General features: G+C 43.1%; 1 protein-coding gene across 2 annotated transcripts in view; it reads left to right on the forward strand.

Moving 5' to 3' along the window:
• The first annotated feature begins 4,351 nt into the window (after positions 1-4,351).
• The window catches only part of IBSP (integrin binding sialoprotein), a 45,120-nt gene continuing 27,726 nt past the window's right edge, over positions 4,352-21,745 (forward strand). Inside the window, exons 1-2 of one of the 2 annotated variants that reach the window (XM_030192508.1) lie at positions 4,352-4,430; positions 19,531-19,598. In XM_030192508.1, the coding sequence (XP_030048368.1) occupies positions 19,545-19,598 (54 nt within the window). In that variant the 5' untranslated portion in view covers positions 4,352-4,430; positions 19,531-19,544. Of the gene's footprint in view, positions 4,431-6,323; positions 6,404-19,530; positions 19,599-21,745 lie in introns of those variants that run through there. The other variant, XM_030192507.1, reaches the window with a different exon arrangement.

Consider the following 21,745-nt stretch of genomic DNA (forward strand, 5'->3'; position numbering starts at 1 on the left):
AACATGCGCTGACACCAGCACGGGCCCCTTTTTGTCACAGCTTGGTAAAAGGGGCCCTAAAAAATTGTTTTTATAGTTTTGGTTTTTTTTGTTACATTTGTACCCCGCGCTTTCCCACTCATGGCAGGCTCAATGCGGCTAGTGAGGTGTGTCTTTGCTAAATGGATAGTGCTGGTATATTACCGTGTGCTACCTGATTTGCATGGGGTTAGCGCAGGAACCCTTAGTGATTACTAATTAAGTGATGGTAAGGGCTCCCATGGTTATGGCCATAAGCTAATTGGGAAATTAGCATGTGACCATTAATGAAAAATAAAGAAATGCAGCCATTTTACCATCGTGCTAAAATTGGCCACAGGGCATGGAAAACCCATGTACTAAACACAGCGCCAGCCACTTTTTAGCACAGCTTAGTAAAAGGACCCCATAGATATTTATTCACATATTTTTTGTTTTAGGAGACCATTTGCCTTGAAGCAGAGCTTGAAACATAGCTATGTTGAAAATTTGTTTTCCAGAGTCTCAGATAGGTTTTTCATAAAGAAAATGTTTTCAAGAAAAATTTCACATTGCACTCTTGATGTATGAAGTTTTAGTACATATTTATATGAAAAATTGTGGAAAAGTGCACCGATGATGAAAAGATAGTCAACTCTGGCTTCTGATGTTTAAAGAATTGGTTGCATCAGTCGCTTCTGATAGGTCCTTAAAAATTATGAAAATAGTAGTTTGATTATTGATTTCTAATATTGTAGTATGCAACATTATGTCTTTATCAGTCAACTTTTTGAAATGTAAAATATAGCATGGCCATTTATTTCTGGGTTATAAGATTAAGGGGCCCTTTTACAGAGGCGCAGGCGGGCTAACGCGCAGGTTGTGCACACCAAATCAGCACTACCACCATGTGCCTGGTGGTAATTCCAAGTTTGGTGTACGCCAAATCCTGTGGGAGAAAATAATTTTCTATTTTCTACCGTGGGGGAGGGGGGGCATTCCCAACAGTAATTGGTAGTTGGTGTGCACTGCACAGTTACCATGTGGGTAGCACACAAGCCCTTACCACTAAGTCAATGGGTGGCATTAAGGGCTCAGGCCATAAAAAGGCACAATAGTTTCATTTTTGCCACTCATCAATTTCCCGGCCCATTAAAAAATAAAAACCTTTTTCCAGGTGAGGTAAAAAAAATTGCTCAGTGCTTATCCAAAATACCTGCCCACACTAACGCAAAGCACTTTTTACTGCGCCTTTATAAAAGGGCCCCTATCTGTATAAGTATATTTGTACATTTTTATACAGTGAAACCTCGGTTTTCGTCAATAATCCATCCGAAAACAATCGGCGAAATCCGAAACCGACGAAAACCGAGGCAATTAACGAGGATGCACAAAATCAGGAGGACGTCCATCTTCCGATACAAATTGGGAGATGGACGTCCTTCTTTTTCGACAAAATCCAAGGCAACCGACGAAAACCGAGACAAATTTCTAGTCAAAAATATCAACGAAATCCGAAACCGACAAAAACCGACGTCAACAAAAACCGAGGTTTCACTGTATATGTGTTTTTATGGTAGCTGCTTAGGCATAAAGTGGGGTATGAGCCTTTAAAATAAATAAATACATACGAATTCATCCATAATAACAGTATATGACCTTTTAATTTGCATAAAACACCCACTAGCACTATTAGGGGAGCAACCTTCTGCAACTCTTGTTTTGAAATGTAAATACAGGTCGTATCCCAGAAAAAAGGAGTAGATATTCAGCAGTTTTTGGCCACCACCAGTATCATTACTCATGCTGGGCCATGTCCGGGCACTGGCATTGAATATTCCTATTTAAAAATTCCATCAGCGCTGGAAATGCCACGCACTAGATGGGAAGAAAACAGAGCAGATCAGTGTAGATAAAACCAAAGCTTTAATGGAAAATTGTGGAATTAAAATAGTAAGGCTGACACAGGCCGTGTTTCAGTGAAGAAACATTTTCTCCGATTCATTTTAAATTTACTACATTGTAACTTCATCGCATGCCCCCTAGTCCTGGGATCACCACCAGTGCCTCACCTGGTACAATAGATAAGCCTTCTCTTCTCCCTCCCCATGGGCCTGGCATCCCTACCTTGGTTAAGTGTCTCTCCTCCTCCCACCCTCCAGTCTAGTCTATCACTCCCCCCTTCATTGCCCCACTTCATTCAAAGTTTACAAGGCCATGGAGGGGATGGTGGAAGAGAGGAGAGGGAGTGATACCAGATCTGCAGGGAGGGGGTACAGAGAGCTGTCAGAGGACTAGACCAGGGAGTGGGGGGAGAGAAAGAGAGAGATGTTGGACTAACGGAGGGAAGGGAAGGGAGAGAGAAAGACACCAAACTACAGGAAGCTGATGTGGGGGAGGGGCACCGATGGGAGGAGGCACTGATAAATGCTGAACAAACAGCATTACCCAAAGGAATCTGCTCAATATTGCTGTTTGTTCAGCATTTCTCCTGCTCTCATTTTTTCATTATGTAGAGCGAATGCCTTTGGGCTGCTTTGTTTGTTCAGTAATCTCTTTGAACACTATTGTGACCCCTGAGGCAGGCATTTTAAGACACCAAAACAGGACTGTGTGGGGTCCCTTTGTCCAAGCAGCAAATAAAGCATCTTTTAAGCACCATCTCCTGTGTTGGATTGTCCTTTGGCCAGCTTCTTCTCTTTTTTGATTGTACTGTCTACCTAGAGGTCTTTCCTGCTTGCTGTCCCTGGCCATTTTGAGAGATGCAGCAGGATTGGTGGGAGCAGAGGGGTCCATGGTACCAACGATCACCTCCGCTATGACCCAGGAGTGATGGGAGGGCCTGGGAAGGAGTGAGGAGGGTGTGAGAAGGGTTCCGGCTACTTAAGAATGGGACTTTTGGTAGGGGTAGGCCTATTGAGTTGTGATGTTTGGTGGGGGGATTAGGGAGCTTGGAGGGGTATGCAATTGTGGGCTTGAATATTGCAATTAAGGGGAGGTTAGGATGATCAGGAACTTGAATCGGAGTGTTGGAATGAGGAGCACTGCCGCAGTATTTGGTTGTGTGTTATTTCTTTACTTTAGTTAGGGCCGCAATGCGTTTTCTGCAGTGCCAGATAACGCAAGCTATCTGACATTGCAGGTAATGCACTGCCATGCAATATTTCCTCTAAGGAGTGGCCTGGTGTGTGCAAATTTGTTTTTCATGCGAGCAACAAGTTTTAAAAACCAACAATTTATGAGTGCCAGTATTAGGAATGCATTTCTGTATATAGCACAAAACAAAACACATTTTTATGAGCAACCATATAAAATCTGTGAGTGACACTCCTAAAATGTATGAGAAATCACTCATGCGCTCCACTTAGAGGGAACATTGCTGCCATGTACTATGACTCTGCCCTGTGTGGTAAATAAAGGCCCTGATGGGAACCACTTCTGCATTTGCTAAAGTTTTCCACTTACCAAATGTTAATTTTTGCCTTTAAGATGTAGTGCTAGATCTTACTGTACTTTAGTAAAACATATTTAGCACTGCTCTGGAGTGGCGGGTTAAGTGACTTACCCAAGGTCACAAGGAACAGCAGTGGGATTAGAACTGTGCACTCCTGAATATCAAGCCCAGCGATTAGAATTGCTCTAAGGTGCAAAACATTTTGCACTGCTCTGGGGTGAAGCAGAGAAGTAGTTAAGGTGGAGCAGAGAAGTAGCTTCGTGGTTAGAGCAGTGGCGCCCAGTTCAAGGTTCAAATCCTCCTAAGAGCAGTGCAATACATTTAGCAACCAGTTTGTTTTTACTTTTATTTAATAAGCACAAGAAACAAGATACATAAACCATTAGCATATTTCTTTTTCATTTCAGTATAGATATACTGCTTATACCTAAGTGGTTTACAGCTTCATTTTACAGGTACTGGGTCTATCCTTGTGGACTCACAATCTAAGTAGTACTATTGTTGTACCTGGGGCAGCGTCACATGGAGATGCAGAGGGAATTGACCCTGGTTCCCCAGGTCCACAACCTGCTGTATTAACCATTAGGCCACTCCTCCACTACAGCATCAAATCACAAAAAAGCAATTGACATAAAAAGAATGTTGTACCACCCAAATCTTCTATAAACAACTCCGGCTCACATTTCAACAGTTAGACTCCCCAGTGGCTCCCCAGTGGCAGAGACAGCTACTATGCCAGATAAGCAGCTGGTTTTGAAAAATGGCAGGCATAGGTGTTTTGCAGCCCTAAACGTTTAGAGCTGCTGGCAATTTCAGATACTTGGTCATACCAAGTAGCAACATTTACAGCCCTCCCACGTACACACCGAACAGTCATGCTTGCCATTTTACAATCTCTGACAGAAGCTGCATGGGAAGGTTTGTACTGGCTCCAAAGCAGAAGTTCTTGTCCCGCAATGGAAACCTCACCTCAGAAGAGGTAGACATGTATGTGTGTTGAGGGGAAGAGGAAGTGCAGAGACACCATAAAAAGCTTTTTGCTGTGGCAGGGCAAAGGCTAGATGCCTAAATCACACAAAAAGCATGGGTTGGGATCTACCATGGTGACGGAGGACTGTCCCAGCACCTCAGATGGTACAAGGGGTTGTGGGCAGAACGATGAACATGCTGAGAACCAGACAGGGTCACAGAGGAGAACTTCTCACCCTAGAGGGGGAGGGGAAAGAGGTGAGAGGAAAGAGGTATTTGGCATGGAATTCGAAGGTGGGGGGGATAGTAGGTGTGGGGATGGAGGAGTTTCAGATGATAGACATGGGTGGACGGAAACATGCTCACAGACTCTCTCTCTCTCTCAGTTCTCTCGCTGTCAGCACCAATGCAAACAGTCAGAGAGACATGCTGCAGCACTTATTCATGATTTAAAGATGGTCTAGGTCCTAACATTCATCTGGATGTACATCGGCAGGCTATCAGGAATTGTGGATAAGCATCGCTGACTCAGTGCCACTCTTGATGCTCCCCTGTACTGCCCCGGCAAACATCCACCACCCTATGCATTTTTGTGGCTTTAACCATTTTGTCCTGCCTTTAGTAAAATATGGGCTTATACGTTTTGGCTGCTTGTACTTATAGGGGTGAATTTTATATATGGCGCCCAAAAGATCAGCAATAAAAAAAGCACTATTCTATAAGCCATGCTTTTAAAGTTAGGTGCGGTTTATAGAATAGGGCTTAGGAACTGGGGTCATGCGTAAATTTAGGTGCCGCCATTTGCACCAATGAAACTGTGGTGAAAAATGACTGTGCCTAAATTTAAGTGCGGTGCCCAATTACATGTGTAACTTAAAACTATGCCTACCCTCCACCCCGCAATGCCCATCACCCTTCCATTTCTGCCCTCCCCCCCCTCCCCATTTTTGGGCCACGTGTGAAATTTGTGCCTAAATTTACATACACATATAACAATTAAATCTAATTAGTGCCAATAATTGCTTGTTAAAAAGACAATTATTTGGCATTAATTGGCTTGCTGTTCAATTAAATTCCACATGCTAATTGGGAGTATGCCCAAATTTTCGTACGCAATTTTTGGCGGCTGTTATGGAATTAGGGGGATAATGTGTCAGGATTGTGACATTTAAAGCACAAATAGTGCTTGTAAAATGACTGCCATTGGCTTTCTAAAATCAGATTTTTACATGTGTATGCAATTATAGGGTAAATGACAGCAATTTACATACATACAAAATGAACAGCATCTCAAATAAGGGCATATATTAATAAACTGTCTTTTATCTTAAGAATTCAAACAGGCTATCAGGGGTTACTTGGGCCGTCAACCTTCTATCTCCTTTTGGTTTTCACTTCATTAAAAAAATCCAATATAACAATTAATTATGACAAGGAAAATATATTAGTTATGCACAGTATCCGATGAGTGAGAGATATAAAAATACTTTAGTAAATTCACAAAGCCTAAAATAGGAAGGAAAGTAAACATTTGGTGAAATCCATCTCATCTTGGAAGGCACTAAAACTGTGTGCTGTGATTTTTTTTTTTTTTTATTCTGAGGTTTTATTTGATTGAAACAAAATCCAGGACATTATTATAACATGGAGTAGCCAAACCATTCATCTGAGCCTAGGCCTTTAATTAAATTGAATGACACAAACTTGTTGGCAATAGAGCAATGTTTCATCTTTAAAAAAAATAGACACAAACCCATAGTGTGTGACCAGAGAAAGTGTTGAAACTTTGGGTTTTGTGGTGAGAGTCCACGTGGTGACATCACACCCTGAGAACGCACATTGATTGGCTGCATGAGGGCAACAAAAACAGGTTCAAGAGGTGCAGCTGAAGGAGTGAGCTACTGAAAAAGCAGTGGCCAGCAGAAGTCTGTCTCTTCTTCTTTTACCAGCCTGCCTAAACCAAACCTGAATAGAACAGCACAGGTAATCTATTCATCTCTCTCTTTCTCTCTTTCGCTCTCTATAGATATGAATTTGGACATCTCTTAGCTGTGTCTGATTTTTATTCTAGTATGGGATTGAGAGTTTTTGATGCACACTTACCCTGGAGAAAATAAGCAGCAGGTTAGCCACTTAAAGCAACATTTGTTACAAGAAAATTAACCAAATAGTTGGATCTGAATGCCACTTTTATGAAGCTAAAGAATATTTTTTTTGAAAATGCAAGTCTTCAGGATGACTGAACTGCCCTCCTCAGCCGCTATCAAGTTTAGAAAGAGTCCGTAGTCGTCCCAGTAGCTCACATGTTTAAACTATTTAACAGCATGATAAAGATATCACCCCACCCCAACAATTTATTAATGGTTTGCTTGTTTTTTTATGAAATTGTGATTATTCTTGCTTATTGGATATTAAATTTAGCCTTTTGTTCTTTGCTTGAAACCTATTACTATGTACTCTCTTTTTTCTATTTATTGAATTCAAAATTATACATAACAATCAAGTGAGCCGCTAATATGTACCCACTGTAAATCTGAGAGCCTGATATATGTATGTTGATGAGTAGTCGGTAAGAGTCACAGAACTTTGTGCTGTCTGCCCGGCTTGCTGAAATTGAAGAATTCAGATGCATGCTTTTAATTATAGCTTTTCAGTTCCACAGCACTGCACATATCATCAATCAGACAATCTTTTTTTTTTTCCTAGTTACAATTCTAGGCCTTTTCCCAGAATTCCCAGTAATCCATTTCATGACAGCTCCATAAAAATTACAATATTTTACAAACATTTTAAAGTACAGATTGAGGAAAAATTCCTTTTAAAAAAGGACCCTAAGTAGTTGACTCAGCATTTCAGTAAATTATTGTAATTCCAGAAAATGAATTATCCTTCAACTTTCAGTATTTAGAAGATGGCAGAGATAACATGAAATATATGACAGATATATCTGACATAGATCTGCATGTTCAGCACTCATATTCATCAGATTCAATAATGAAGGGAAGAAGGAAAAAGAATGTTAATGCTTGGCTTTTGTAGCTTTTTTCAGTATTAAATGAAAAGACTATCCAAACTTTTACCAGATATCTATCCACTCTTCAATATAAATATCACCAGTAACTGGATAGCACCACGAATCAGCAGCATACGGCCGCTGAATATCGGATCTATTTTACCCTGCAGTGGTCAGCAGTTAAAAAAAACACTGACCGCTGCAACATCAATATTGGAGGGAAATTGCCAACCTCCTCTTAACAGTATGTATAGTGACTGGAACACAGGCAACTTTACTCAACTCAGCTGTAGACATGTTTGGTGGTGGATTTTCAGTGGAAAGTGTGTATATTTTAAAATATGAACAAAAAGCAGCCAAACAGACGAAGGTTGGCAGAAAGTCTTTATTGCAATGAAAATGACCCGACACGGGTCGTGTTTCGGCTTTAAGGCCTGTATCAGGTGTCTGATGTTATGATAATGCAATGTATAATCCGTAATATAGAAAATAAGAAATTGCAAAACTAATGTAAACATTAAAAAGTCTGGGGGGCCCTTTTACTAAGCCACGTAAACGCCTACGAGTGCCCAGTGTATGGCAATTCTGAGTTACCACCTGGCTACCTCATGGTCCGTGTGGTAATTTCATTTTTTTACGTGTGCCCACAGTCAGCCTTATTTTCGAAAGTGATGGGCGCCCATATTTCAACCCAAATCGGGAGATGGGCGCCCATCTCGCAAAGGCGCCCAAATCGAAAGCCGATTTTGGGCGTCTTCAACTGCACTCCGTCGCGGGAATGATCAAAGTTGACGGGGTGTGGTGAAGGCAGGACTGGGGCGTATTTATCGGCTGAGAAGAGATGGGCGCCTTCAGCCGATAGTCGAAAAAAAAGAGCGGCAGAAGCAAGAATTTGGGTCACTTTGCTGGACCCTTTTTTTTCACTACCCAAGTCCCCAAAAAGTGCCCCAACAGGCCAGATGACCACCGGAGGGAATCGGGGATGGCCTCCCCTGACTCCCCCAGTGGTCACTAACCCCCTCCCACCACAAAAAAAGAACTTTCAAAACTTTTTTTGATAGCCTGTATGCGAGCCTCAAATGTCATACCCAGCTCCCTGACAGTAGTATGCAGGTCCCTTGGAGCAGTTGTTATGAGTGCAGTGGACGTCAGGCAGGCAGACCCAGGCCCATCCCTCCCCCTACCTGTTCCACTTGTGCTGGTTAATGTTGAGCCCTCCAAAGAAAACCAAAACTCACTGTACCCACATGTAGGTGCCCCCCTGCACACCTTAGGGCTATGATAATGGTGTAGACTTGTGGGCAGTGGGTTTGGAGCAGGGCCGTGCCAATGCGGTAAGCCAGGTAAGCAATGCAGGGGGGCGCCTGCCTTCGAGGGGCGCTGCTGCCCTGCGGTCCCTGCCTTCCACTCACTTGCAAAATCTTTTAGCTGAAGTTGCGATCGCCCCTGCCCTCCTTTTCATGTCAAACCAGAAGTGAAAGCAACAGCAGTATTCACTGAGGCAGGCAGGCTCTTCAAGTTATTTTAAAGAATGCAACCAAATTGCTATATATGCTGTGGTTTGGGGCGAATTCCTCACTCAGGGTGAGCTTCAGAGCTTGAACTGCATTCAAATTAAAGACAACCTGAAATTTTAAAAGTGCTAAAAATAAGTTTTTAAAGTATTTGTATTAAATCTAATTGCAGAATTCAGGTGCTGGGAGTCTGTACTTGGTTGTCATATGCTCAGAGTTGTTTAAATCGTATGCAAATTAGTCCGTTTTTGGGAGGTTCTCATTTGCATATTTATGAATAAAAAATGATGGAAGTGTTTACAGCCTTAATGTTAGGGCATGGCTCTGATCAAAACTGTGAAGTTTGGTCCAAAAATGAAGGGTTTATCTAGTGTTTTTCACTAAAAATTCCCATTACAGTGTCTGTATGTTAATCTGCATTCAAATAGAGCTCTCTGATTGGATGATCAGCTTTTGTTAGAAATCTGCCGGAAGGGAACAGAGTGAGACAGCAACTGACTGTCGGTTTGGCCAAGAGAGACATGCAGCAGTGAGTTCCTGTGTGTGTTGACTGAAATTATAAAAGACTGCCAGATTATGTGGTAAATGAGAAAATATGAATGAAAAGAGGTTGGTGGAGATCGAAGTTTGAGATTTCTCTAGTGAAAAAGGATCTGAATATTTCAGGATTACTTTAAGTTTATGAAGAATAGAAAAGGGTGAATTTCAATTTAAGAGTGTTTAAATCCTATAAGCTATATAAAGGCTAGGTAGATTTAAGTGACTGTAAGCAAGGAAACCTTAATATTTAATCTGAAATAAATATTTGATCTGAGATAGTTGATCAGAGACAAATGTTTGATCTGAATTATATCCTTTGGTGCAAAGGAGATTAGAAAAAGAATCTTTGGAAACTAAGAGGACTTTGCTCACATTTTGAATTAGCATTCCTATTTTGAGTTGGAAATCTTTGAAGTGTTATGAAAATACATTTTGCTTTAATGAAATTGCTAAACTTTAGAGTCAGAGACTTATCAATGAGGGATACATACAGTGCTATTTTTTTCCTGAGGTCCAGCTTACTTGCCTGCTCCCTTCTGTTCCTGCTCTGCTAGACGGAGGGGGTGGGGGCGCCAACTGATAGTCTGCAGGGGGGCACCAGAGACCCTAGGCACGGCCCTGGTTTGGAGGGAGATTTGGGGGGCTCAGCACACAAGGGAAGGGTGCTATGCACCTGGGAGCTATTTTAATTTGGTTTTAATTTGTAAAAGTGCCCACTAGGGTGCCCAGTTGGTGTCCTGGCATGTGAGGGGGACCAGTGCACTACGAATCCTGGCCCCTCCCACGACCCAATGCCTTGGATTTGTTCGTTTTTGAGCTGGGCACCTTCAGTTTCCATTATCGCTGAAAACTGATAGCGCCCAGCTCAAAAACGCCCAAATCCTAGGCATTTGCCCCGCACAACCCGTATTATCAAAAAAAAGATGGGCACCCATCTTTTTTCGAAAATACGGTTTGTCCCACCCCTTCACATGGCTACCCACGGAGATGACTTTCGATTATGCCCCTCTACGTGTGCCAGAAAATATTTTTATTTTCTGGCGTGTGGGCGGTAATTGGGCGATAATAGGCACTTTACATGCATAGACCATTACCTCCTGGTAACTGTGTGAGACCATACCACTAGGCTGTAAGATCTCAGACCCAAAATGGACGCGCAGCAATTTTCATTTTGCTGCACGTCCATATTTGGCAAAAATTTTAAAAAGGCATTTTTTTATGGGTGCGCTGAAAAATGATACTGCACGTGCCCAAAACAGACATCTACACTACCACAGGCCATTTTTCAGCGCACCTTAGTAAATGGGCCCCTTGGTGCAGAAGCTCTCAATCTTAGGAGGGTACGTTTGGTGATTGAGAGCCTCAGCACCAAGACTTTTTGGGGTCTGTGTTTGCATTAGTCTTTTTAAAGACTGAATTGAATTTATTATTTCCTAAGTGTCTGTGTTAGGTCGTTTTCATTGCAATAAAGACTTTCTGGCAACCATGGTCCATTTTGCTGCTTTTTGTTCATTGCTTGTGTTTTGCGGAGCGAGTTCTCCAAGGTTTGTTGCTTGGTATATTTTAAGATAGCCACGCACAACTTGTATCATGCACAGAATTTAGTAAACCTTTTGTGTTTTTGGATATTTCAATAGTTAGCTCCACTTTTTTTATTATTTGGATACTTTAAAATATACACACTTTCACATGTAATTTACAGTGAACATTTATACCTTCTTCTGAACTGGTATAAATGTCCGTGGATTCATTCTATCCATGATTTCTGTAGCTTTTATGGTTTAATAAAGCTACATAGGGGGTCTTTTATTAAAGCTTAGCTTGATTTATCTGCAGCAGGGCCCATTTTATTCCTATGGGCCCTGCTGCAGATAACTCGAGCTAAGCTTTAGTAAAAGAGCCCCATAAGCACTTATATGGATATATAAAAAAGGCCACTTCAACACAATAGGATTATTCCACAGAGCCAAAGAATGCTCTACCAATCTATACTGTGGAGGCAATTTCTTTTTTTCTTGCTAACCACAAAAAAAAAAAAAAATCAAACATGGAGGAAAAAAGCCTCAGAAGTCTGTCATACTCACTGACCAATGTCAAGAGTTTTGAGTACTGTTTTATGGAATTTTTTTCTGGTCAATGACGAATGATAAGTCTTGACATTGGACAGTGAGTACGACAGACCTTTGAGGACTTTTTCCTCCATTTTTTAATTTTTTTAATTTTTTAATTTTTTTTTTTGTGGTTAGCAAGAAAAAAAGAAAAGAAATTGACTCCACAGTATAGATTGGTAGAGTACAGGGGCGTATCTGCGTGGGGCCACAGGGGCCTGGGCCCCCGCAGATTTCGCCCTGGACCCCCCTACCACAGACCCTCTCCACCTCCCCCTCCCGCCCGCCCGCCCGCCACAAACCCGTCGCCGATCTTTGCTGGCAGGGGACCCCAAGCCCCCGCCAGCCGAAGTCCTCTCTTCCGTGCAGGATGCAAGTTTCAACGCTTCCTGTTCTTCTGAGTCTGACGTCCTGCACGTACAACGTGCAGGACGTCAGACTCAGAAGAACAGGAAGCGTTGAAACTTGCAGCGGCGCAGCCTGCATGGAAGAGAGGACCTCGGCTGGCGGGGGGTTGGGGTCCCCGCCAGCAAAGGTAAGTGACAGCAGCGGGGGAGGGTGTCATTGGTGGCGAGGGGGGGGTCCGGAAATGGCGGGGGGGGGGATCGGTGGCGCCGGGAGAGGGGGCTAAAATGTGCCCCCTCCCTCTGGCTCTGGCCCCCCCTACCGCCCGAGTCCAGATACGCCCCTGGCTAGAGTATATAAAATAAGCCTACATATGAGCCTACTTGCCCCACCAACCTGCACAACCTGTTATAAAATGACCCTCGTAAAGGGTAATTCTATAACTGGGTACCCGCACTTACGTGCCTCTCATGCATTGTGCCAGGTGTATGACTGGTATAACTGTAGGCATGTTAATGTAAGGCTTGTCGATTCCAGGCTACACTAATATTCCATCCCAGAATCTGGGCACCCAGACGCCATTATAGAACAGACTCTCGGCACCCAGTTATAGAATTGACCCCTAATGATTATATTCAGTCCCCACGATTTCAGACTTCTTGAAGCATTCCTGGTGCCCCTGATCTAGAACTCTCACCAAAATGACCAGATTGGATATGTTGGGAGGAGGGGGAATATAAATAGGGAGAAATGTCCATGTAGTTGCAAATGATGCCAGAATCCCAGAAGCACATATTTTTCTCATAAAGTTATTTAATGAAGAAATGTTTCTTCTCTCTAGAACTATGTTGTTTCAAGGTGCATTTCAAAGGTTCTCAGCATCCCAGGTAGGGTAATCCTGACAACCCAGGGTCACATTTCCCCCTCCAGCGACATGAGAGGGTAGAGTGACCTGGAAATGATATGGCTGTAGGCAGTCCTGGGGCCACACAGAAGTGACCAGAAAACTTAAATTCTACCACCAACATACTAACAGTGATAGCAAAGACATTATGGCCCATGGCTGGAGGAGGTGTCTATTACACCCACTTCTTCAGCTGGCCCTGATGCTTTTGCTTTTCATGATTTGTTAGGAAAAACACAATAAAATGGGAATCCAGCTTTCTTACCCAACTTCTTTGGCACATACTTTGAAACCAATTTTTTATGGCAAACTCCATTCAGTCATCAAAGAGGGCCTTAAACTGGTTGATAGATGCATTTAATCTCAATCTCTGGCCATTGTGAGAAAATTAAAGGAAGATTATTAACCAATATCTAATGTTCATGTTACACAAATTAAACAGCATGTCCTTGTCTATATACTAATTGAGCCATGAGTTCAAATTCTGCCTTCTCCATTTACCTTCAACAATCTATTTGTGCTCCCTGTGTCTGAGATTTGTTGAAGGTGGCTGTCACAACCCACTGATCTCAACTGACTAGTGGAGTAAATAGTGTTTTGCATGCCAACCCAAGTGAAAACCAGGACATTGCAACTTGCCAGTAATACATAACAGCCAGCACTGTATTCAGTGCTGAACATGGCTAACTGTTGAAGATTCATCTTTTTTTTTTTTAAGTACAGTAGAAAACATTTTTGAGGCCAACTCAGAGGATAGTCAACTCCACCTCTATCCCAAAGAGAATTGCTTATTGCAAACATTTTGCAGAACTTCAAAATCTGCAATATATAGGCCTGATCATGTTAAAATAAAAGTTCTACATTTTAAAAAGTTAAAGGATAGGCTGGCAGTCTACTATAAAAGATGAAACTAGTTGTTTCGAGATCATTTCTGCAACAGTCATGTCAGATTATGGCTTGCCCTGTTAAAAAGTCAGGTCCTCGTCTGTAAAATATTTCCGAAAGATGAGCAAAAGTTCAATACAAACAAACTGTAGGTGAAAGAAGACAAAAAAGACAATCACATTTTGGAATACAACTGCTAACATTAAACATAACAAAAATTGCGGGTTCATGTACACAAGTGCTAGCAAACCTTTTGAGCTGGAGTTTCAAAAAGCCCATATTCGTGTAGCAGCAACTGCTATGGAGATAAGTGCCCTGTGCACCGACATTCAGAGGTACTATGGGACTATTATATAACTGGGTGCCAAAGTTAAGGGTATACTATGAAGACATTACATTCAGGAGATAATCCTATAAAAGTGGTGGCAATTCTATAAGTGGGTGTCTCATTGTAAGCACTCTGATGCTATGCAGTGAGAGCCTATTCTATACCAGCACCTGAGTACCCAGGTTTATTATAGAGTTATTAGTGTAACCCACTATCAGCCCACCTTAAATTTAGGTTCCCACAATTACACTATAGATTTGGCATGACTATGGGCACCTAAATGCTCTGCCCATAGGTGACAGAATGGGGGGAGCCACAGGTGCCTTGGCACCCCAAAATGTTTGATCCCTGCCTCTCTCCGGAGGTATTTACTCACTTACCTCACTCTCCTGGGGCAGTGACTCTATCATCTGCCTAAAAGGTAACGGGCGGCCAGCCGGCATGGGGTCTTGAGCATCTGCGTGTGCTCAAGGCCGGCCGCTCATCCTCTCTGAAACAGGAACTTCAGGAGGGGCAGGATCTGGCAGGTCTTGAGCATATGTAGATGCTCAAGGCCCCATGTTGGCTGGTTATGCATTACCTCTTGGGCAAATGATAGTCACTGCCCTGGGGGAGTGTGGTAATGGAATAAATATCTCATGGCAGTAGGTTGGGGGTGATAAAGAAGGAGAGATGTATGCTGAAGGTGGGAAGAGGAAGGGGAATGCTGAACACCATGGACAGTATGGGGAAGAAGGGATTGAGAGAGGTGCTTGAGGGGGAGGGGGATGGGAATGCTAGCCTAGACACCATGGGCAGGAGGGGGAAGGAGGAGAGAAACAAAAAAGAAAGTGAGGAGGGGGAGGGGATGGGAATGGACTCTGTGAGCAGGAGGGGGAAGGAAGAAGGAAGGGGAGAGAGGAGAGAGATGCTGAATGCTATAGAGTGGGGGAAGAAAGATGGACCATGGGGGGGGGGTTGAGAGGGAGGGCAGGAGAGAAATGATGGAGACAATGGGAGGATTTGAGAGGGAGGGAAGCAGAGACATGCTGGACACCGTGGGAGGGACTTGTAAAAGAGGAAGGAAAAGAAAGATGCTGGATGCTGTGTGGGGACTATGGATTGGTTGGTGGTGGAGCTGGGAGCAGAGCTTGGGCACCCCAAGACAAAAAGGCATTCTGCTGCCCCTGGCTCCATCCACCTGTATGCCCCCTTTAATTTGCACATTGTAGCATGCACTTAGAGCACTAACAGGCATAAGTGCTTCATTTTTGCCCATAATGACATGCAAAGGGGAACCTAGTTATAGAATTGCCCTTAGTGTACATATATGATCTGTGAATCTAGGTTTATTAAATAATATATAAGGTGTTTATTGTTATTTCCTAGATTTGTAGGTAATCTAGTTTTGTTCTCTCTCTCTCTCTCTCTCTCTCTCTCTCTTTCTCTCTCTCTCTACCATACTTCCTGCCAATGTAAACATGGAGAGTATTTGTACATGTAAATAACACCTTTCTAAAATAACCACTACTCATGTTTGCCTATCTGTAAAAGTTGCTATTTACACATAGAAATGATTCTAAAAGAAGGGCTTAAATAATTTTGAAAATTACTCCTTCAGTGGGAAGGCTGAAGAAGCAGATAGTCTGTAATGCTCAATCAAAAATACAGTATAGAATTCTGATTGCCATATTAGTCCTCTTGGATATGGGGAAATAAGGATTAACAACAAAGTTGTAGATGATAGATCAACAACTTGGTTGTTGACCCCTATTTCCAAAAATACAGTAGTAATTTTCAGTCTGACAACATGAATTAAAGGTTAAGGGGCCCTTTTACAGACCGGAGGTAAAGCCCAACATGGGCTTACAGCTCACTCTTCCAGAGCTACCGCCACCCCAATGCTTTTAAGGCCCCAGCTAAAGACCCCCCCAAGCAGAAGACCCCTACCCAAAAGTTCCCCCCATCCAGAAGCTCCCTCTTAAGTCACTCTCTGTCTCTGAAAACACCCCACAATAAGAAAGTCCCTTCTCCACAGAAAGTCAGACTCAAAATAGCACCTGTGAGCCCTAGCAGTAGTCTTGCAGTACTACTGCTATGGATAAGGTCTTTGTATAAGGTCCTTTTGCCCTTATATGGAAACCTGACTTCTAGCGGTAGTACCATGAGATTACTGTTAAGGGTCACAGAGGCCATTTTGAGCCCAACACCAACAAGGGAAGGAGCAGCTAGGGATTGCTCGTCCTTAGACCCCACTTGACCCCAGGGAATCATCAAGGTAAGCCCCAGAGGGGGTTCTTTGGTGAGGACTATAGATAATGGGGGGGGCCTTCTACAGGGCGCTTCACATTGTGGAGTATTTCTGGGAGGATGTGACTTCAAATGATGCTTCTGAATGTGGAGGGTCTTCTGTCTGGGTGCTCTTCAGCTAGACGGGGCCTTGAAGTGGGGAGGACCTTGAATGGAAGAGGCATCAGAAGGAGAAATAGCATATGAGGAGGCCTTTGGGAGGGAGGTTTCTAATTTGGAAGGATAGGGGGCAGTTTATTTTCACTGTGACCCGCTCCTTTAAGATGCATCCAGGCAGCAATTGGCCATAGCTTTGTGGCCTAATGCCCCTGGTACGATAAATAGCCTCAGCCTATGCTGGAGTTATTTTCCAGCTATAACACAGCTTGCAGTACTCACCATGAGCAGCATTATGGAATTAATGTAGTAATGAGATGTTTTGCATGCTTTGCAACTCATTACTTTGTACCCCATAGTAACATAAAAATATCCTGCGTTATAGCACTGAAATTTGTGTTAGAGTCCTTTAACATATGTTAAGGGCCAAATAATATGCGTTATGGCGGTAACGCAACTTGATAACACCCCCCTAATCCATTCATCTTCAGCATTTCCAAAGAGAGCCTTGCAAATCAGAAATTTCACTGCTCTAGATGGCTCTGAATCAGGATTTAAAAATTACTTCAAGTCCTGATCAAATTTGAAAAATAAAGTCATTATACTCTAATTTCACATGTCAAACTTGAGCAGTGACCTGTGCATAAAGCAAAAGCAGGTTAGAGCTACTCTAATGTGATCTGATGTATGTTTCACAGGAAAAACAGTGAGAAAATGCAAGATCCAATACGTAGTGCTAGACAGCTCAGAACCATCAGGCATAGTATATTATTGATGTATCAAAAGAACGTTTGATAACATAAAATGATGTCCATAAATATGATGGTTTCTAGAAAATCAATATTTTTTCTTGGTCACTGATGAAATATTAATGGCAGCATCACACCTTTCTTCACACATACTCCCAAACCCTACTCCACGAGCATAGATAGACAGAGCACATTGGTGCTTGAGATCCATGTGTTGCCCTACAACAAAAGAAAAGAAAGTCAAAACAATGCAAAATAAAATTAATCAGAAAGACGAGAGAATGGGAATTGAAGAAGGAAAGATGGGGATGAACTTCCATTCAGAGAAAGAGGGTGGAAATTCAGATTTATTCACCATTCTTAGAAATATTAGTGACATTTGTTTATTGAGAAGGTTTGATTAGGGATCCTTTTACTAAGCTGTTTTAGGCGCTAAGGTACATCTAACGCAGATTCCATTTGAGTGCAAGCTAATCCACACACTAAAAATGTTTCTATTTGTTTGAGGGGGCATGTCAGGGGTGGGGTAAGAACATTCATGGGCTAATCCTTTAACACATCTACATTACCACTCATTAACTGGTTACCATGTCAGCCCTTTTATTTATTTACTAGCCGTTGAGCCCATTAAAACGGGCTATTATGGGGTTTTGGCAAAGCCCCCTCCCCTCGCCGCTGCCCCTCCCCCCCGGAGTTGCCGCCACCACCCCTGCACCCGGCCCGGGCCCTCTCTTCGTTATTCAACTTACATCGCCGCAGCACGCAGATCAGCTGAGCTCCCGTCGGCCTTCCTTCTCTGCCTGGGCCCTGTAACGTCGGCGAGGGCGGGACACAGGCAGGGAAGAAAGGGCGACGGGAGCTCAGCTGTTCTGCGTGCTGCGCTTCGCCGATGTAAGTTCAATACCAAAGAGAGTGCTCGGGCCGGGTGGGGGGGGGGCGGCGGCAACCTTGGGGGGAGAAGCGGTAGCGACGTCGGCGGCTTCACGCAGTTTCCCTCTCTGTCCCGCCCCTGTCATCACATATTGACGCGGGGGCGGGACAGAGAGGGAAGTCTCTACTGCGCATTTGCGAGTGAGTACGGTCACTCGCCATTTATATGTTTGATTCTCAGCACTTATTATACGGCAAGTGATCCCTGAGGCAACGATGTGGTTTACAGTTTCTATTACAGGTACTTTGCACTGTCCCTAATGGGCTCACAATCTAAGTTATATATATTGTACCTGGGGCAACGGAGGGCTAAGTGACTTGCTGATGGTTACATGGAGCTGCAGAGGGAATTGAACCTGGTTCCCCAGGATCTCAACCCACTGCCGACTATCAAGCAGCAGCAGGAATCAAACCCAGTTCCCCAGGTCCACAACTTATTGCACTAACCATTAGGCCAGTCCTTCACTCTTTGTCAGTAAGTACTCACGCAGTAATTTTGTTTTAATGGCTGCATGTTAATGGCAAGAATCAACTAGGGTCCCTGTTTACTAAGATGCGTTACTGTTTTTAGCGCGCCTACACTTAGGGCGTGCACTAACCATGTAGGCACCTATAAGGATATTGTAGGCACATATATGGTTAACGCACATTAAAAACATTAACATGCCTATTACGCTGCTTAGTAAACAGGGCCCTAGGAGCTGAATGCTAAATAGTTCATACCACAGGTCAACAGGTATAATCAAAAGACAGAAAACAGGAGTGGGGAAAAATATAGAGAAAAGACCTCAGTGAACCCTTGATATTAAAGCTTTTCAAAACAATGAGTTAGCTTACTCAAGGAAAAACATCACTGGCCAGAAAAATTCCATTGATACCCTCGTGCTGACAATCACTGTATCAAATCTTAAACTTTATAAAGGTACAAAAACAAAAAAAAATACTTAGCATCTAATGAGTCAATGCACATGGTGTCCAAAACTGTCGAAAGTACTCTGAACTTCCACTAACTTGAAGAATAGAGAATGATCGCAGAAGAAACAGTTACTTCGGTGTCTCCACTGTATGCTGCAAAACTCACGAGTCATGGTCATTCATTTTATGACCATAGCAAAAATGGCCTTTGTGCACAGGAAAAACCCATGCAAGGATGCACTGGTGCCATTTTTTGCCTCAACTTAGTTGGTTATTTTACCTGTCAAAACTTATCTCAGAAATTTATTGAAAGGATATGCAAATTGTGCTCCAAATCACAAATCACAGGATGTGACTGCAGTTAAACAGAATGAACAGCATACTGATTTCTAATTTCCCATTTCTCAGTGCTAGTTTATTCTTTTGATTCTTTTATTAGTGTACATCTTCCATAAATGGGAGTAAATGTTTGTCCTATTCCTTTTGTTTTTCAGGAATCTTTTCCAGGATGCAGATTGAATTTGTTCTGGTCATTCTTGTGGGCATTGCCAGTGCCATTCCAGTAAGTAATTAGAATGGATCATTACATTTTCTTATAGAACCAATTTACAAAGAATTGTTATCCGACACCCCAAATTTGTGCCCATACCATACCCAAAGGATTTTGAATGGCCATTCTTCCCTTTCTAGCCAATGCATTTTTATATCAGTTTGTATCAATTCCTTATGGCACAGGTTATTTCATTCAGAGGCCCTTTTACTAAATGTCAGTAAGCCCAATGCGGAGTTACCACTCGTTATTCCAGAACTACCGCAGGAGCCCAGCGGTAGGTCCCACTCCCTGCGCGTGACATTTCCGGTGCTACAAAAAATATGTTCTATTTATGTAGCGCTGGTGCTTATCCGGTGGTAATTGGACAGCGCTGCATGAAGCATGGTTACCGCCAGGTTAGTGGGGGAGCCCTTACCACCACCTTAATGGGTAGCAGTAAGTGCTTCCTCCCAAAATGGCCACGCAGCAAGTGGTTCACTTACCACACGGCCATTTCTTTTTGACCAAGAAAGACAAACTTTTACTTGCTTTGGTAAAAGGGGGGTCTCAGCGCATGTCAAAAACACATGTGCTGATGCCACAGCTTGGTAAAAGGACCCCTCAGTTTGTTCAGTTCCTTATGGCACAGGTTATTTCATTTAGCTTGCACTAGATAGTGTGTGCACTATTCCTGACTGACACACACATGAAAAACAAAACAAAATAAAAAGAATCAAAATCAAAGAAAAATGTTCTGCCAGTGCATCCCTCTTCTTTCATACTGTAGGGGGGGGGGGAATCAATAAATAGCACCCAAAATTAAGTAGTACACAATGTATTCAGTGGCGTTCATTGGTCGGCTGCCACTCGGGGGAATGCCCCTGCGCGCACACACCCCCGGATGCAGTGTCCGTCCCCCCCCCCAGGTGCAGCGTCCTCCCCAGCACATCACCTCCAAGCCCCCAACCCCCGGGTGCAGCAGCCACATGGCTGTCGGCTCTGCTGGTTCCCTGCTCTCTCTGCCCCAGAACAGGAAGTAACAACAGAGGGAGCAGGGAACCTGCAAAGCCAACAGCCGAGTGGCTGCTCCCTGCACCCCTCCTGCAGCGTGCACCCAGGGCTTACTGCCCTACCCTCGGTATGCCACTGACTGTAGTCAGTTTGTCTTGGCTCTTTACTATAATACTGGTATAAAATTCTAAGTACTACTATCATTCTACCAGTGTAAACCTATTCATATGCTCATATTAATACTATAAAAACTTTGTTTAAAAAATGTCTTTTGATGCTCAGTGTGAATAAAGTGCATATCACTGGAGGTATAAATACCTATTGCAGCACCATTCCCTCCCCTGCCCCCTGCCATATCAATCTTTAAATTAGTTGTTAATATTATTGGAGTACCAACCATTATATTCACTGTTTATATAACAGTTCTCAACTGTTCATTTATCAAAATCAATGTCCTCCAAAAGTCTGAAAAATCACTGGGGGGGTCCCTTTACTAAGGTGCACAGAAAAATGGGCTGCGGTAGTGTAGGCGCATGTTGTGGATGCGTGCAGATCCATTTTTGGCAAAATTTTTCAAAAAGGCCTTTTTTTACAGGTGCGCTGAAAAATGGATCTGCACGTGTCCACAACACCAACCAATAAAACAACCAATGACCAATAAAAATTGGTGCACGTCCATTTTGGGTCTGAGACCTTTCCGCCAGCCATTGACTTAGCGGGAAGGTCTCTTGCGTTAACTGTGCAGTAATCGCCTACACGTGTCATCGGAGTTACCGCCCAATTTTGCATTCACTCTGCAGCTCCTCAGTATCTCTTCACTCTCTACATTCCTCCCTGGGAACTCCATTCACTGGGTAAATCTCTCTTATCTGCACCCTTCTCCTCCACTGCTAACTCCAGACTCCGTTCCTTTTATCTTGCTGCACCATATGCCTGGAATAGACTTCCTGAGCCGGTACGTCAAGCTCCATCTCTGGCCGTCTTCAAATCTAAGCTAAAAGCCCACCTTTTTGATGCTGCTTTTAACTCCTAACCCTTATTCACTTGTTCAGAACCCTTATTTTATCATCCTCACTTTAATATTCCCTTATCTCTTGTTTGTCCTGTTTGTCTGTCCTAATTAGATTGTAAGCTCTGTCAAGCAGGGACTGTCTCTTCATGTTCAA

This window comes from Microcaecilia unicolor, chromosome 2 (assembly GCF_901765095.1).
Source record: "Microcaecilia unicolor chromosome 2, aMicUni1.1, whole genome shotgun sequence".
Taxonomy (NCBI): Eukaryota; Metazoa; Chordata; class Amphibia; order Gymnophiona; family Siphonopidae; genus Microcaecilia; species Microcaecilia unicolor.